The sequence below is a fragment of the Orbicella faveolata genome, unplaced genomic scaffold, assembly GCF_042242905.1.
Source record: "Orbicella faveolata isolate gen_17 unplaced genomic scaffold, um_ofav_v1 contig_36, whole genome shotgun sequence".
Taxonomy (NCBI): domain Eukaryota; kingdom Metazoa; phylum Cnidaria; class Anthozoa; order Scleractinia; family Merulinidae; genus Orbicella; species Orbicella faveolata.
In genome coordinates, this window is record NW_028301565.1 from 6,381,793 (window position 1) to 6,400,000 (window position 18,208).

An 18,208-nucleotide genomic window follows, 5' to 3' on the forward strand; every position below is an offset into this window, starting at 1 on the left:
CAGATTTTTTTTATAAAGTACATTATTGTCGACATATAGGATACTCGTGTGATTTGCTTCAACCGTACAGCTTCGTCATCAAAATCGATTTTGAAAACCAAATATTGGTGAACATAAAACAAAAAATGAATATTTCGCAATACAATATTGTTAATCATGCTGATGGTGGAAAATTAATTATGGTAAATTCTTTAGAAACAGGGACAGAAAAGACATTTATCAAACTACATAAACTGAACGGCTATCGCACGCAATTAAAATTGTGGAATATTTTTTGTTTCTTACTGAATTGACTCAGTTTTAAATTAACTGAAAAATGTCCCCTCAAATTCATGCGACATGGAAATATTTAAAAAAACAAGGTATACGTTATACCCATAAAAGGTCTAATTTTGGCGTCAAAATACCGTATACTCGGTTTAAAATCCCCCTGTTTACTGTGTAGGCGTACTTGTACCCCAAAACCCTGGCCGACCCTTTCATCGTCGTGAGAGAATTTCCCGTGACCGTCTTCCATTGTTTCTTTTTTTCTCTCGTGCACTTAACGTTTTACAGATGAATGTCTCCGTCTTACCTATTATGAAAACCAAACCCTCAGGAGACGAAATGGTGTTTTTCTCTTAACAACAAAAGAACATAAATATACTTGAGGTTCAGCGTTATTGCGGAAGACTAGTCTCAAAAAGTTTCTTGGCACAACTGTGGGAGTTAAATTATAGATAACAGACTGAATAGCAGAAACTATACACAATAACCCACGCAAAGTGGATCCATTTTTGGTATCTTGGGTGTTTTGTAGTAAATTATAAACTTAGTGCAGTAACTCTTTTGTCTCTTTTGGTAACTATTTATCTTGTGTACTCTTGTATATCAGTTGTTTTTTCAAAGAATAGGCCCCATTGTCGGTTGTTTTGAATTATAAACCTCGACAAGGTGAAAAAAAACAAAAACAAAAAAAAACAATCGCTATCAAATGCTCATTAGCAAAGAAAAATACAGGCTTGAACTTAATCTACTTCCTTCCTCCACTGATTGCAAGCCGGAAGAATGGGGTCTATTAAAATTCTGCAAACTTGCTGATCCATTAAGCCAACTAACCTACGATTATCCGCTGCGGAAAAATATGTATCCTAAGGAGAGGCTATATAGGTTTTATCGCACAAGGTTTTGGTGTCATCTTGCGGATTAGCGGTGGAAGGTTCAAGTTCATTTTTAGAATCATCCGGCTGCGGGGTAGCGCCCAATTCGTGCTAATGCTGTTAATCGCCATTGATATTGCCTGACAATCAGTGATGTTCCCGTTGTCGTAAAAGTTGCAGTGAGTTGCTGACGCAAATGAAGGCAACCACAGGTCTCTGTTGTTTATATATTGTCTTTTCTGGCATCATCAATGTCATCTAACATTCGACTTCTTTCAACTCACTCAGAAGCGCGACTGTTCCTTCAGAACTGAATGGCTGAGAATTGCTTCGATTTAGTGGTGGTGGTAGCGAACATACGAACACCTAGACATTGTAAAACATTTCCTTCATTGCTAACTGACGTGATTACCCTTGGTTTTTAAGTGGAGTGAAATATAGGCAAAGTGCGTTTGGAGTCCAATATATCTGCACTGTAACAGACTGAAACTTTGTTGTTGCTATGGCAAAACACTTTTAGCTGAGAGCCGCACAGTTTTGAATATTTTGGCATGTACTTAGTGTCCCCTAGTTATTTTACTAGCTTTAAAAACAAAGGAAAAACTTCAGTTTAAGCAGGAGTCCATTAAGTTTGAACTCATTAGAATGTCGGAAACTTCAATGCTGTACCTTCAGCCGGCCGCAATATACAGTACTCGAGTAAGAGAAAATTATGTAACTCGAGATATTACATTGCGGATAAGAAAAGGCATTAAAATGTCTAAAATAGAAAGATTGACGCAGAAAATAAATGTCAATACCGAGCCAGTGACATGTTTTTTCGATTACTCAGTCTAGTCAGTCTGACTCAGTGTCTGACTGCGTAGTGAAACGACAGACGACTAACAGAGGAAAAAACCTTGATTTTTCGCCACCCTTTTCTTTGTCGAAAAAGACGCTGTCTGAAACACTTTGGCCTTTTTTCTTACGGCTTTTTAAACTTTCGTTGGCGATAACTTTGTTGATACTAATTACCGAATAAATAACTTTCCATTGCATTAATACGCTTGGTGAACATTATTTACTGAACGCGGGGTACTGGGCAACACTTTGGCCAGTTTTCTCCCGTTGATCGCGAAGGACTGGGAACTATCTCCCAGAACTATTCTCAGACTCCCAGATTATAGTAGCTGGGACGCCTGCTACAAACTGCACGATGAAGAAACTACATTTGCTGGGTGTTTATCTGTGAGGCCACAATTTTCAGATAGTTCTCTCACTCGACATTTCTGATGGACGAAGAACTTCTTCAGCAAAACCTGGAACAATATAAAGAACAAGTAAGTTAGACATTTACCCATCTGCACGCTTTCAACTTCTATTCCGGGTCTATTAGATGGAGCGTTTTTTTTTGAGAATATAATATTTCATCGTCCATATCTTGTCTTGTCTTGATCACTTAGATCAAGGATTGTTTTTGGTATTTAGAAATGTATGTCTTGTTTCTCTGTCTACGCAGTGATAAATTGCTTAAAATTCAATGATGCCAATGTTATTTAAATAATAATTATTGCCAAAATCAAGCTGTCAAGCCAAGTTGTATGGTAAGGTGTTTTAATGGAGCACTCGATGGTATTTATGTGGTATTATTTGATATTCAGTTTCTTCAGATCCAAACTGTTCTACAAACTACAGGAGAAGAAGGCCAAGATGAACTTGTCAAACTGAGGGACGGTCTTGTGGAACTAATTCATGTGTCAGAAGGTGCTTAATTAACTTTCCCTGATATGCAAAAAAAACGATTTGAGTACTAACAATTTATAAATTATGACATGCACTAGTAGAATGATATTCTGATCATTTTACATGCATGAACTTTGGACTGAAATGACAGGTTGGAGTATGTTTTGGTTTTCTTCCTAGAAAGTCTGCTATCTCTGAAGAAAAGCAGATTGCTGGAGTTGCTTGACAACCAAGAGGAAGGACCCAGTGCAGATTCTACAGGAAACTCAGGAGGAAAAGATACAGTAAGTTAATTGGGTTTGTTTCGATCAGATCAGATATTATAATCTCCCAAAACTATAATTTCCCTTGCCTTCAGTTTTGTAATACTACACATTCTAAATTGCATTCTAAATTGATGACTACTAATGCGTCAGTCAATTCCAGCTGTGCCCATACCCCCCCCCCCCTCCCCAGGCTAACCCCCGGACATAAGCATTTTTTTTAAAAATGGGCAAATAGACCAATTTTGATATATTAAAATTCAGCCTAAAACAATAGACCTCTGAGAATGAGGCTCTGGGGAATAACTACAGAATTTGTCTTGAAGATTGCATCATTTGAATTTGCAAACCTAGAGTATTTTTAAGTGCACTCCAGGTTGACTTTCATGAATTTAAAAAATGCTAGGCTAATTTTGAATGCGAAATGCAAAATAGTTGTGTTCACCTTGACTGTGTCCAATCTCTCAACTTGTGATAAACAAAACATAGTTCAAGTTGTTGCTTTTATTTATACGCTTACAAGTAATGAAGAAATATCTAAAATTGAGAACACACACCTTTAAAAGCATCCACAAGTTTGTCTAGTCCCTGACTGACTAGCCAATCTTCATCAAACGCCTGTCTCTGCCGATGAATTCCTCCATGGCACTTTTGAAAACATGTGTGTCAGATGTCTGGGGGTTGCCCCAGGGTATGCAAATGGCCAGCCCCTGGGCCGCGATAAAATTGCAAATGTCCCACTACCGGGACTGACACGGTAAGCAAATGCCCCGCAGTTGCTAGGTTGGGGGGGGGGGGGGGGGGGAGAGGGGAGGGGGGGAGGGAATGGGCACTACTGGAATTGACTGATACATAAATGTTTTTCTTTCAACTGTGATTGTTTGTCACTTAATTTATAGTATTAGTTAGAAATTGTGCAAAACCTTTCCCTTTTTGGGATGTTGGGGATGGAGAAGGTTCTTATAGTTTGGCCTTGTACAGCATCTCCCTGCTATTTTTACCTCTCTGGGCAGCATCACAGATCACACTGCATGACCTAGCATAGCATCTCCCTGCTATTTTTACCTCTCTGGGCAGCATCACAGATCACACTGCATGACCTAGCATAGCATCTCCCTGCTATTTTTGCCTCTCTGGGCAGCATTGCAGATCACATTGCATGTGTAACAGGTTGTTATGTTCTGGTCCTTTGCATGCAATGCATGTTTATCAGGTGTATATCCAAAGCGCCCTTTCCTGGGAGTCTGAGTCATTATGAAAACCTAAAAAAATACCCCATACAATCCGTCGCAAAATGATGGAAACTTGTATGGATCTGCTACTAGATTGGAAAAAATAGAGAATGATACCCTCTGACAATGATACCGTGTTTGGGTAAAATTTTAACTTTAAAAATGAGGAAGATTTAAATGTAAATTTTTTTTCATATCAAGTGCAATACTTTCCTAGTTCTCAGATATTAATATCTTAACTGCTTCACTGCAGGATTAGATATTATTATGCTTTGCTAGTATAGGATAAATGTAAGGCTTCAAAACAAATTCATAATTTAATTAACCTATGTGCTGGTTGATTAGGAAAGTCTGGGTGGTGAAGATTCTCTTGAGGTAGAAGATGATGATATTACTGGGATGAAATGTCGCATTTCATACACACAGGTGAGTTAATAGTCTAGATGCTACTAACAGGTGCTGAATGATTTAAATAGTTAATAAAACAAGGGCTTGGTCCTGATTGCATGAAATACTGGTACCCCTGGCTATTCAGTGGAAACTACATTTTATGTGGTACAAAACAACTGACAGAAGTACCTAGTACTCAAAGACAAAAGTGGTTCTCTTTTACTCTTTGAGAAATGGAGAAGTGACTAGTCAAAAGTTACAAGTATGCAAGGACTTGACATGCCTGTAATATGTAAGACACTATATCGTAAGAATGTTGATAAACAGAAAATGTTTTCCCTAAAGGAATGGGGAGTAACAGAACACCACAATGCCATGGTGTTTGATGCAGAAACAGTTGAGTTACCTGGTGGCAAGGAAGAAACAAAGGTATTTTGTATCTACTTTTAATTAGATACATGTATATTTTAAAAGGAGCAGAAGAGTTGATCAAGGCTATGCAATGCCCAAAATTTGGTCTTGATTGTTCAAAACAATATTATTATTAGCTTGATTTTTTAATGAAAATTGTGATTAAAATATATGTTGCAGTTAAAAATGTTCAGTAGGTAATTTTTTTTTAACTAGGTAAATTTATTATTTAACTAGGTATTTTTTTTTTTAACCAGGTAATTTTTCTCTTGCTCTGTTTCAGTCAACTAACTAAAAAGGGTTTTAATTTATGAGGTGTGGTTAAAAATAGGGGCCTGGTATTTTTAGGGGGCTCTAAAAAGAAAAGAAAAATAAAAAAAGGAGGAGAAAAATCTCATTTCCTACTCTTCTCTTCATCTCTCCCTGCTCCCACCTACTTCTTCTTCTCTTTCACTATCTCCCTATTCTACGCCTACCTCTTCTTATTTTCCTATCTAATTATTAATTTCAAAGGAAGAAGGAAATTACAAGTACCTACCGTGTGTTGAACCCAAGACCTTCAGATTACATGTCCATCTTGATCTCCACTAGACTACACAGCTCAAGTTGAAAAAATTTCTTTTTTTTCTCCTAATTATTGCTTTTTTGGGTCCCAGACTCATCTCGGTCCAAATATCCAGGTAAAAAAAATTGTTTTAAAATTACCTAGTTAAAAAAATATTACCTAGGTAAAAATCAAATTTACCTGAAGAAAAAAATTACCTACAACATATACAAAGGATAAAGGTAACTAAAAGAAACTCTCCCATTCTTTATTAGTGACCAAGAAATTAGATTAAATCAAACAAAAAAAATCATATTTTGCCTTGTTATATGTTCAACAGGCTTTTGCTTTTAAATGTATTAATTCTACCTGACAATCCCTTCAACAGGTTAGGGTGTTATTTATGAATCCTACTCACAAATCCATGGTACCCTGCCCTTATTTTTTGGATAGCAAATGCAGATTTGATGATGATACTTGCAGGTTTGTTCATTCCACATTTTCTTTTAATCAAAGAGAAAATACTTGTGATCTGTCCTTGTATGAAAAGTACATGAAGGCCAGATTAGAATGTTTTTTTTTGGCAGGTAACATGGGCTGGTAGGCTTAACATGATACCTGGTTAAAATATTTTGTTACAATAACTGTCTAATTTCTCATGCGCTGATTGGCTCATTTTATCATCAATTGGAGTACAGACGGATAAAATTGAAATTTATGCAAGCTTTCAAGTTCAACTTTCAGCTGTCAAACTGTCAACTTTTTAACCAATAAGATTTTACGGACTTTTTTAAGAAGCCAATTAAAGAGTTAGAAAAGCTATTGACCATGTTTGCGTCATTTTGAATAAAATTCACCGATCTTTGTTTACGGAAAGTTTACGGCGTCTCTTCCCCTCATTTATTCCCTGCATTTGACCATTTTGGGGTCTTCTTATTGTAAAAAACAAATTGTTTACTGTAGAACCACTTGCCATGCGGCTCATGGTTCCACAGCCACTTTGACAATGTTATGATGCAATTTAACATCAATAAGAGGACAGACGCATAAAAAACTGACGTCAATTTGTTAAGTGGATTAGAAGGTTTTTAAATTCTGAATGAGGATCATTGAAGATTATTTATTTACTTGATAAATTCAGTCCTGAGCAAGGATACAGTGTACATTAAATTAACTTAAAGATACTGCCATTGTGCTTCATAGTGATTGTAAACACTTTTCCCCCTAAGATTTATATGAGTTATTAGCTAGAAAGGAATTTCATTTGTCTTGATGCATTTACAGGTATTCTCATGGTTATTTATTAAGTGTGGAAGATTTGATGCCATTCAAAGAGCCAGACTTCAGGTAACCATTGTTGTGTAGATAAGTTTCAATAATATTGTATTGATTTATAACTTGTAAAATATTAAGGTATCAATAAATAAATCAATTAACTTACAAGTTACAGTACAGACCTTTAAGGCTATACTGTAAATGGACTAGTGAAATGTTGACTACTGGTACATACCATGATGTGTGCTATGTTTAAGTGTTGAGTAAGTTTGGTAAATGGCACACTCTATGCCAGGAAGAAGGAGAAAATGGCAGAAAGTTCCCGCTAAATTAAGTTAATATCAAATGAATGGAAATTACAGAAAAAAGGTGACAGGTAGCTCATAATTTAACAAAAGTAGCATTTAATTTACCATGATTTTTAAAAGCAATTAGTGATTGATTATTTAATTAATACCTCTCTTTCACATTTCTACCAAGCATACAGTTAATATGTAACTATATTTTTTCCCTGGCCTGACATTTTACTTTGTTGTCTTGAAGCCAGGTGCAGTGTGGTCAGTCATGCTTGGCAAGATATGACGATGGAGTCTGGTACAAGGCTACTATTCAGTGAGTATTTATATGAAGTCAAACGTGAGGTCCATCTTTAAAATATGGAATGAAAAAAATGTTTTTTTCACAGCATGTTTTAAAGATGGACTTAAATGATATCACTAAACATACCTACTATGTTAAATGATATTTGGTCAAACTGAGTTGAGGAGTTGAAACGTTATATAAAGATCAAGCTTAAATTATACTCGTGTAGATTTACCAAATTCATTGGTGTCTTCTCTTGATCTAACAATGCGTCAACTTACATCTGGCTAAGAACAAATGAAAGTCCCAGATATGATTGTATAGCTTGATAACCACATGGTGAAGTCTGCACGTGAGCTAAGTGGCCCATCAGGCCAGAGCTTATCCCAGTTTCTGTAGCATGAAGTGACTAGGAGTATTTCTACTCCCCCCCTGGATGGGATGCTAGTCCATCACAGTGTTACCCCCAGTGTTAAGTTTGCCGGTATCATTTATACACCTGGATGGAGAGGGACACTCTGAGAGTAAAGTGTCTCGCCCAAGAACACAACACAATGTCCCTGGCCAGGGCTCAAACCTGGACTGCTTGATCGGGAGATGAGTGCTCTAACCATGAGGCCATCATGCCTTCTGTTGATAAACACATGATGACCATATATTAATTTATGTATTTTAATTGTTTTCTAGGTCTATAGACCATGATGCGCACACTTTTGTTGTTCATTACAATACATACAACTCTGATGCCACGCTTCATGTAGATGCGATCCTTCCGTTAGGTGAGCTTGAAAAGGATGTCAAACAAAGTCAACTAAATTTTTCACAATACTCAGCAACATACAGTCAGGAGGCCAAAACCAAGACATTGTAACATAGTCTCATAAAATTCTGTCTAACTTTGAAATCAATTCTGATATGTAGTTTTGTGGTACACAGCATATTTGGGAAACACTTGATCTTGCCTTTTTTAATGTCTGCTTTTGGAGACAAGATCTAGAAAAAATCAATGCATCTAAACATGGGGTGTACTTCAAAAATATGCCACATCCAGTAGACAGTTTTGATTTTCTAACCTGGTTCTTTCATCACTAATGTTAATAAATATATATGTTGTAATTTATTATATATCGGAAGCAGGGCTGTCATAAAGTTTTGATTCACCTGTAACCTTGGTCTTTACCTGTTACAGACTTGTTACTTTTGGTGGCTTTTATCAACAACAGGTCTCCTGTAGCATCAAGGGCCCATCAAGCATACCCAACTGTAATAGGTGTTAGAGGTTATGGCCCTTTCTGACAGCCAGCTATGATATTGGAAGAAGGACATTTAATCGAGTCATGAAATAAATTAAAGTACATAAATTTTGGATTTAGAAATAAGAAAAATCTTTAAGAGCTAGTGTATTATAAAATATTATTAATAACAACTGGCTGCTCTGAATTTTGAATGTGTCTTTTTTTCTAAGCGAAAACAAATTCCTTTGCAGATCAAAGAGACTCAGAGAATGTGTCAGACAATGATCTTTCAAGTTCCAGTGACAGTGAAGAAAGTAGGCTTACTGAAGACATCGATGAAGAGGACGTAGCAGTAGTGAGGTTGTCATGGAAACCATCAGGGGGTCCTGTGTGCCTCGGAGAATGGGAACAACACACAAAAGTAAGACAGCAATTTTATAGACCCCAACTCCCTCCAAGTGAGGAACTCGGTTATTTGTGTGTGATAACTCTGGAAGATAGATTGATAGTTACCTATATTTAATCAGGGTTTCTCATTCAGCATATACAAAGTATAAAACTGATATCACTAGAGGTTCTTACTTAACAAATAAAGAAGCCTGAGCCATATATTACACTGTGATAAAACACAATGGGCATTTGAGAACACAAGGGAAATGTAGACAACACGAGCTGCAGGCAAGTGTTTTGTTAGCGTTAACCGGAAGCCAGTTAATGCTAACCCAGGATTAAAGTTAACAGAAGTATAAATAGTTCTTATATGCAAATGTTTTTCACTGCTTTTGTTTTGTGTATTGTGAGATTATTCAAATTCAAACTCAAAACAGAAGGCCAAACAGTATACAGAAAACCTCCCCAAAAAGTTACAAAATTCAAATCAAAGTTCTCAGGAGCTCTGCTTTTATAATTAGGCTTGGCTAACTTAGATGTTATTATTTTTGGAAATAGGGTTGTGCTGGACCCCTGGAAAATAAGCAAAGGATCCAAAGCAGACTGAATAGAGTGGAAAATTAAAACGTTTATTAATAAAATACTTTCCTGTGTGTCCTGGTTAACGGAATGTACATAGCGCAAGGTCCCTGACACGCCAAAAACACACACCTCATCAATATTGTTAGTGGTGACATTCTATGTCACCAATGTATTCTACTGTGTGTCACATCTCTGAGGTTTCTCCAAGTTGTTTTGAAAAATGTTTGAAGTTGATACATCTTAAGTCTAAGCATTCTAAAGTTGACCCAAAGACTTCTAAAGAAGGCTTTCAAACATTCCAAATTGACCTGAAGTCTTTCGAAGATTGACTTCTGAACAAGTTGAGCTGATGTCTTTTGACAAATTCCAAAGCTGACCCAAAGGCTTGCAAACATTTCCAAAGATAACTGATTCAGAAGTATTTGAAGATAAACCAAGGATTTCTAGACTTTTCATTATTTGTACCAGTCCATATTATTTTTGTTCTTTGTTGTTTCTGTTCAGGGGATTGGGTCAAAGCTTATGGCCAAGATGGGCTATATATTTGGGTAGGTATATACATTCAGATACAATAGGATTGTGTTGAGCTTGAAGATATCCATACCATTCCAGGTTTTTTTTTTTCTTTTTCTTTTTTGCTGGATCCACTATCAGTCTAGAAATTCTAGTTTTAGGGCATGGGAAGAAAAGGACAGAATGATAGTGTTTCAAACCAAAAAAGGGCTCTTTTTACAAACATTTAAGAGCAGCTCCGCCTAAATATCGACTAAACCAGGAAATAGCCAAAAAATAAAATTTCTTCAAACTCGCCCAGAATGAAGTTTTTAGGGTACTAGTTACAAAAATATTAGCTTAAGTTCGTTAAATCAATTAGTGTTTTTTTCACGAATTTTTTCTTCCCGATGCCCAAAATCGGCCGAAATCAATCGAAAATAGACTGCATATTCAGAGACTCGTAACCGCAAAAGTAGAGATTATCATTAAAAACTAATTGTACGTCGCATTTGTACTTTCTTTCTTGTATATTTGGAGCTATTTAGATCGCGATTTGATTAGAAATCAATTATTTCACGAAATTTTGAAAGCTTATGGCGCAACACAACTAAACGAGTAGTGAATATTTAGCCTATTTTCAACTGCTCAAAAGGCGTTCTGGTACACGGATTTCCCCAAAACGGCTTATGTAGTCTGAAAGAGCATGATTTCTTCTTCAAATTTGTGAAATAAAATTTTTGGGTAATTAAAATCGTGAGCGCCGAGGACGCAAAGTAAATGCAGTTCTACTTCCTGAAAACGTGACCTTTGACCCAAGCGTCACGGACGCGATAACAACAATAGACAGCAGATGTTTCGTTAGTTTTAACATTTTCGAGTGAAATCGGTCCGAAACAGTTACTGCAAGAAACTGGTAGACGAAAGAAATCTTATACCGTCTACGAAGGAGTCAAAAGTCACATTTTTGACACAATGACTTCGTTCGTTGAGAATTGAACATTAACGAGCTTCAATGAAATTTACGAAGTTGCGATGTGTTTTATCTAGCCGATACTCACCTGAATGTTTATATTTATAGCAGACTCGTTTTCTTGGAAAAACGTTCGGAAGGAACTGAATTCACATTTCGCAACCTTTGCAAGTACCAATGTTTAAATTCCCACCTGCCGAGCGCTGATAATCGTTCATCAGAGAAAAACAACCAAACTGCACTGTTGCCATTAGCAACTCCAAAATAACATTCTCTCAAAATGTAAAGTGAAATAATGTTGGATTATTGACTGCCTTTCAGGACTAAATTACAAACCAGATTCAAGCTTCATTACCTTTTAAAAATGCTTGACTTTATTTGTTTGCGTCGGCTTTATTCATTTATTTTGATACATTATTAAATTAAAGCAAGTTCACGTTCGAATATTGACAGGTGTCGCAAATTTTCGGATAAATGTAGATTTCAGCGTCGAAACAATTTGCTGAAGTTGCGGCAAGGTAACGACATAAAACAGTGATAACATGTATTGGCGCTTTCTGGATTTACTATCCTTACCATTTTTGACATAAGAAAAGGAAAAGAGTTTCGGGTCTAAACAGTTTCGTGACTTACGTGGTGTGGGCTCTTTAAGCGCCATGGCGTCCTCTGGATATTCAAAGTATGTTGGGGGAGATTGCGGTGCGAGCCCAGAACGTTCGGCTACCGATCAGGTAGTAAGAATTGGTGACTGCAGCAAGGATATCAAGGACCATCTCAAATCATGCAGCGTTTCAGAATCTGCTTTGAATTCGGAAGCAAGACTTCTGCTGGCCCGGGCAGGTAAAGTTCAAAACTAGTCAACTATGTAAGCTGCGGCATTAAATTTCACTTATCGGACGATTTCTTTCATTATTGTCAATGATAGGCATCTTTGATGAGAACGAGATCTCTTTGAATGTCACTATTTGCCCAAGACACCGCGATTCATTTGGGCTAAGGTGGCGAAGCAACCGGAAAACGTGCTCAATTCCAGATTCATGGGCAGCGCACAGGACTTCTCGTGTGAAGGGTGAACGTGGAATAACCCTTGAACAGTCTCGTCGTCTCTTCAAGGCCAGCAACATCGTAACTCCGGTTGGTTCAAGTAAGCTGCGTGAAATCCTTGAGGGGAAATTAATCATCCTAGGCACACCCTTTTCCTGGCTTTACAGGACAATATTTTTCAAGATGTAAACTTTAGGGAAGTAATAGCTAATAGCATTATATCTGGGGTCGGGGGGTGGGGGGTGGGGGTAGCGGCGGTAGGAAGGGTACAAATTTTAACAGGTTCCTCTTCTCGCGGAAGGTTATTTTTTACTTTGTAGAAAAATGTGTGGGATGGACTGGATAAAATTTTTAAGACAAAGTCCAAGCAGTCCAAGAATAAGTTAAATGCTCGTTGTAGCTTATAGAATTGTGCGAAAAGAAAAGATACAGGGGCTACATTTTATTTTTCCTTTCTTCGTTGCGCAAGGGCGGGGGGGGGGGGGGAATAATTTCGAAACACCGCACTTTCATACCTCGAAGCCTCGCAATTTCTTTTATTCTTTTGCTGGCAATGTTTAAAAAAAGTTCAATTAAAACAATGGTTAATTCTTTGACAGTCATATGTCCGCAATGTCGGAAGAGTCTCGACAAGTACACTGATATCGAAGATTCTCCAGGAGCGCAAGCTGCAGCGTCCTTATACAAGCCAGAAGCAGCCGTCGACGTATGCCCCTCTCGATTGGATGAGGTAGGGATAAGACACGACTAACATACTGGCGAAGTAAAAGCCTGACAGCGACATTTAAACTAAACTACAACGAGCCCCGTCTGTTTAATTTACCATGCAACTCGTAGTTAAACCGAAGCTGTACATAAAGGCGAACGGCAAAAAATCCGCTATTACAAATAACTGAGCTAAATTAGGCATCGCTTCTCTTGAATTTTTATGGAGCGCATGCTGTCATTGTGAGACCTTTAAGCAAACCACAACAGTGTTATCGTATTATTTATATACCAATTGTATAATTGGTATTGTACTGTTTCAGCGACTATGCCAGGTAATATCACATTTTGTTACACGACTAACTTAGTTCAGAAAGCCAACAACTAATATCAGCCAGTCAGGTAACTCCATTGCCGGTCCAATATTCTCTCAGTATTGGACCGGGCACTGTCCCGAATGATCCCGCACGAACATTCTTGAAGATTTTTTGGCTGTTTTATGGCTTACGTTTTTCTAAAAGAACTTGCTTTAAACATGAACGATTCCTTTCATTTTTCTTCCAACTCTCTTTCCCTTTTATTTTAATTAACGTATAACGTTTTTGATTAAAGTATACGCCTGTTCGACTCCCAATCAGAATCGCGCGCTTAAAGTATGAGATGTTCTTGCAGTCCTTGATCATGGCATTTCTTCGTAACAATTTTCAGTCGTGTGATAAATCTCTTTTTTGGCAAAGCTTGGTCGGAACCGTACTGGTAAGATATCGACCCTTGGTCTTTTATACGGACTTCGCTGAAATGCCAAGACCCAAGGGCGATATTCCCCTAGTGCGGGCCTCGCGCTTGCTTAATAAGAAATGTGTAAGTTATTAGAGCAGTGTCTAGCATACTAATGCTATTGAAACTCCATATTTCAGGAAGCAAACTCTGCTGACGACAGCAATTTGTCGGCAATATATACAGGAATGATGGAGTTGACACTAGATCATAGTTTATTTGTCCCTGAAGAAAGCAGTGGCAGCGATGAGGAGTCCACAAACGTGCCGGCTGAAGAACCTAGTGAACAGTACTTACGAAGGAAGCAACTCAATAAATTTCTGGAAAGTTGTAACGTCGAGAAATTAACTCGACCCAGGAAGAGGTGGGAAGAGGCGGGCGCACGTACCCGTACGAACCACGTAAAAAAGGCAAAAGATGTCATTGTAGCAGCTTTGGATGTGATTATGCCAGGGGATGCAGCATATTTATGGGATGCACTGCAGTCGTCAATGCTTGTGGACAAAGAGCTTGGATCTGCAGAGAGTGACGACCACAAATACTTTGAAGCCCTGGCAGAAACATACAAAAATGCATCCTCTTGGGATACAAGAAGGCAAATCTTGTCCATAATGGCCGATCTAGTCCCTTTCAAACCCCTTCAGAGGTATTTGCCTGGTATCACTGAGTACCGAGTGAAAATTGCGCGCCAGCACAAAAATGTGTTTGGTCGGGGCGTTCCCCTTTCATTGAAGTATAGTCCCCGAATGCGGGTAGATCCTAACCAACTTAACCATTTTTTGACATTTATAACAAGTCCGCACATCATACAAGATCTCCCATTTGGACAGAAATACATGAAGTTATCAACTGGTGAAGTTCTGGAGACACCCAACGTAATTCGTAATATGATTCCGGAACGAATTGTAATCCAGTATACCAAATACTGCGAAGAAGCCGGATTCCAGCCGTTTGGACGCACAACGATGTTAACCATCCTCTCAAACTGTAGTGCCACTGTGAGAAAATCGTTGCAGGGTATCGACTATATTGCCGCAGAAGGAAGTAAGGCCTTTGACGATCTTTGCCATGTGGCGAGGAGACTAGAAGAATGCGGGATATTGAAGAGAGATGTCGCTGAGCAATGGAGAAGTTGTCTGAAGAACGGGAAACAATATCTGAAGTCGGATTATAAGGTATTCAAGAATTAGCATTATGTACATCGTACCTGGGGGCGTAGCCTCCTTCCACCCCCTTTGTATGCAACTACTCACATATGCCCAAGCTGTGTTTAACCTTGACTGATTTTCACTCACTTTCCTTGCATTTATTATGAAACATGTTTCCATAACAAGCAGAGCAGAATGCAAGGGATCAAACTGAGCTTCGAAATAAAGTCCTTTAGAGCAGATTCTGCTATCTTTGATATTCCTCCCTGGTTCTCAGTACCGTTTAGCAAAGACTGCGACAAATTTGCCGTTACTGTACGTTTGGCCTATTTCAGTAGCTGGAATACAATCTAGTATGCATAGTTACGCTCCATGTATGAGCTACTGTAAAGCATTTCACTTTAAGCACGTAATATCTGTTTTCTGTTTTTATCAGGTGCACGTATCTCTCTCCTCGTCTGTGGCTGACCACTGTAGTACATACGCTTTGAGCGATGAAAAAGAGCCTTTGTTCAGCAGCCCATGTGATCATTATCATGGTAATTCATGCTCTCAATGCGAAGAATTGAAAACTAAAATATCTGACATCCAGGCATACTTACAACGAGAAGATCTGGGACTACCAGAAGAAGAGTTGGATGACTTGCGCCATATTTGCGACGAGGCAGCTCAAAATGTTCTGTCCTGGAAGGCCCATCAACTGAGGAGCAAAATTCAGGACACTGCCAGAATAGACGTACTCGACCAACTAGACGAGTCATCCGTCATGATCACCCAGGACTGGGCCATGAAATTTTTGCCACAGAAATACCGTGAATCTCAAACTGACTGGTTTGCAAAGAGGGGCATTTCGTGGCACATAAGTGTGATTGCAAGAAAACATCAGGGAAATCTAAAGAGTCAGTCCTTCGTGCACATTGTCAAAAACTGCAGTCAAGACAGCTCGGTGGTTATCCGCATCATGGAACACGTATTACGCACACTGAAAACGGAAAATCCTGAACTCACCACAGCATTTTTCCGGAGCGATAATGCCGGATGCTATCACAATTCAACCATGCTAGCTGCGTGTCGTTCTATGGGGGCTGCCACTGGAATCACTCTTTCTAGAGTGGACTTTAGTGACCCTCAAGGAGGGAAAGGCCCATGCGACCGCAAAGCAGCCAGCATCAAAGCACATGTCCGCAGATTTATAAATGAGGGGCACGATGTCCAAACTGCGGAGGATTTAGAAACTGCGATGCTATCAGCTGGAGGACTCACTGGGATCAGAGTGGCTCTTGTTGATTCATTGGGGATCAAAGAGAACCCCATCAAATGGGATGGCATAAGCTTGATTAACAACCTACAGTACACGGGCACAACGATAACAGTATGGCGATCCTACAACGTCGGCAGTGGAAAGACAGTCGACAAACAACTACCAAAAGGTATTCACATGTAGTATTAACATGTCGTATTAATGAGAACAACAGGTTACAAGCATATGCTGTTGGCCACGCCCTCATTAGTTTCAGCTTATAATGAGCGTGATGAGTTAATAAGCAAATACGAACATCACTTCTTTGTTTTGAGGAATAAGTAGCTATACATTTTTTTGTTATGGCATAAAGGTCACCTTATTTGCGCAAAGGTAACTTCATACGCAAACGTTTACCGGCAGCCGGCTTTATCCCTTCCAGTAAGATTATACTCCACGAGAATACAGCTTGAGTTGAAATGCGGCTGTTTGAGGAACTTTGTACCAGAATAGCGTGTTTTTTTTGCAAAACAAATAGGGTGTTCATTACCAGTTAACCAACTTGCTTTTTCAGCGTGCGCTGTTTGCATACAATCGCTGAACTTCGTGCTACACCTACCAACAGACAAATTTCTTCTCGTGGGGAAAGAAAAAGAGTAATGGCGCGAGCTGCTTCCTGTTGTTTTATTTATTATTCATTTGTTGATTTAACATTTTTTTTTGGCTTGGTTTCAGCCACAACCAGTTTCAGTGGCACGTTACAACAAACATTTTCATCGGGGAACTTTGTGGATTGCAGCAAGGGGGTGCGTCAGACACGCAGCCAGAAGTCTTCAGATGAACATTCTCTTTCTGAAGTGCCAGAGACAGCAGAGGGAGATGCAGGGGTAGGTGTTTTCCAGTGTCCCAGTGAAGGATGTATCAAGGTCTATCAAAGATACTCAGCCCTTGAAAAGCACCTGTCATACGAAAAGTGTGAATTGCTCCCAGAGAAAGCCACACTTCTTGACCAAGCGAAAGAAATGTACCATCTTAAATTAACTGAAGGAAGGAGCGCAGGAGCGACAAGCCATGATGAGAGAACCGTTCCTCGGGAACTTGCCGCAAATACCAGTCAGCTGGCGAGAGGTTGGGCGTTGAAGCAAACAAAAAAATCCGGGCGCCTCAGTGAAACCCAAAAGAAGTACCTTAATGAAAAGTTTAGTATCGGGCAGCAAACCGGTCACAAAGTGGATCCACTGTCGGTAGCTCGCGACATGCGCTACGCCAAAAATGCCATGGGTAACCGGCTGTTCACCCGAGATGAATTCCTAAGTGCACAACAAATACAGTCCTACTTTTGTCGGCAAGCTGGGAAACTACGCCATCAACATGCAGAGGATGACAGTAGTGATCGCGAGGCTGCTGTCGACCAACAGCAGTATTGGGACACTCGGACAGAAGTTCTACGAGAAGTTCAGCTCCAGCATCCTATCACTTATGACAATCTTGATCTTTGCGCCTTGTATCATGCGAACAGGCTGAATCAGCTTAGTGTTACCGTGTTAAAGTACATTTGTGAATACTTCGATATAAACAAGGAGCAACTAACGCTTCGCAGGAAGACGCCTTATATTAGTCTTATAGGCAAGCTAGTACAGTCATGCTCATGTCATGAACAGCAGTAACAAGTATTTCAAGAAGCAAGGTCAGTAGGAAGGGAACCCCTGAGTTCCCCCTCGCAACTAGCTTTTTTTGCGCGTAATTAAGCTGTTTCTGGTCTAACAGCCTGTGAATGGTCCATGTGTTTTCATTATTTTTACTACAACCGAGTAAATGTCGTCTCATCGAGTCAGAGAGAAACAGTTTCTCGCTAGTTTGAAGTCAGAAATCTTGTTTCAGCAAAGGGTTCGGAGTATTGTTAGAGAAAAAAAAAAACTCGGTTTGTTTGCGAGTTGTATGGTACTATAAACAGACAGGGTTCGTTGTAGTTTAGTTTAAACGCCACTGTCAGGCTTTGACTTAGTCCATATGTTGGTCGTGTCTTATCCTTACCTCATTCAATTGATAGGGGCATACATCGGC

The 18,208-nt window shown here is 39.0% G+C and overlaps 2 protein-coding genes and 1 long non-coding RNA gene across 4 annotated transcripts in view; 2 read left to right on the plus strand and 1 right to left on the minus strand.

The window, feature by feature from the left end:
* The first annotated feature begins 2,298 nt into the window (after nt 1-2,298).
* The window catches only part of LOC110050714 (zinc finger CCCH-type with G patch domain-containing protein-like), a 22,548-nt gene continuing 6,638 nt past the window's right edge, over nt 2,299-18,208 (plus strand). The window contains exons 1-11 of the mRNA XM_089275111.1: nt 2,299-2,458; nt 2,780-2,882; nt 3,042-3,145; nt 4,702-4,782; nt 5,092-5,175; nt 6,090-6,184; nt 6,986-7,048; nt 7,520-7,588; nt 8,246-8,337; nt 9,045-9,214; nt 10,270-10,313. Of these exons, the coding sequence (XP_089131237.1) occupies nt 2,411-2,458; nt 2,780-2,882; nt 3,042-3,145; nt 4,702-4,782; nt 5,092-5,175; nt 6,090-6,184; nt 6,986-7,048; nt 7,520-7,588; nt 8,246-8,337; nt 9,045-9,214; nt 10,270-10,313 (953 nt within the window). The 5' untranslated portion in view covers nt 2,299-2,410. The remainder of the gene's footprint in view (nt 2,459-2,779; nt 2,883-3,041; nt 3,146-4,701; nt 4,783-5,091; nt 5,176-6,089; nt 6,185-6,985; nt 7,049-7,519; nt 7,589-8,245; nt 8,338-9,044; nt 9,215-10,269; nt 10,314-18,208) is intronic.
* LOC110061203 (uncharacterized) lies at nt 10,824-17,974 on the plus strand. 2 transcript variants are annotated; one of them, XM_089275109.1, is made up of 5 exons: nt 10,824-12,374; nt 12,874-13,004; nt 13,897-14,931; nt 15,341-16,334; nt 16,880-17,974. In XM_089275109.1, the coding sequence occupies exons 1-5, from the start codon at nt 12,149-12,151 to the stop codon at nt 17,809-17,811; spliced, it is 3,318 nt and encodes a 1,105-aa protein (XP_089131235.1). In that variant the 5' UTR covers nt 10,824-12,148; the 3' UTR covers nt 17,812-17,974. The 2 variants fall into 2 exon arrangements, with proteins under 2 accessions (XP_089131235.1, XP_020623689.2); XM_020768030.2 differs by lacking the exons at nt 10,824-12,374; nt 12,874-13,004; nt 13,897-14,931 and having other exon boundaries at nt 15,260-16,334.
* The window catches only part of LOC149102101 (uncharacterized), a 7,238-nt gene continuing 1,811 nt past the window's right edge, over nt 12,782-18,208 (minus strand). The window contains exon 2 of the long non-coding RNA XR_016202501.1: nt 12,782-18,208. This exon is cut by the window's right edge and continues 31 nt beyond it. This is a non-coding gene — a long non-coding RNA (uncharacterized LOC149102101).

What these genes read in the sequence shown, in the direction of transcription:
- LOC110061203 (XM_089275109.1), top strand. Translation starts at nt 12,149, where the DNA reads ATGATAGGCATCTTTGATGAGAACGAGATCTCTTTGAATGTCACTATT. An exon ending in GCCCCTCTCGATTGGATGAG is followed by an intron (nt 13,005 to 13,896) that starts GTAGGGATAAGA and finishes TCCATATTTCAG; the next exon opens with GAAGCAAACTCTGCTGACGA. An exon ending in ATCTGAAGTCGGATTATAAG is followed by an intron (nt 14,932 to 15,340) that starts GTATTCAAGAAT and finishes TGTTTTTATCAG; the next exon opens with GTGCACGTATCTCTCTCCTC.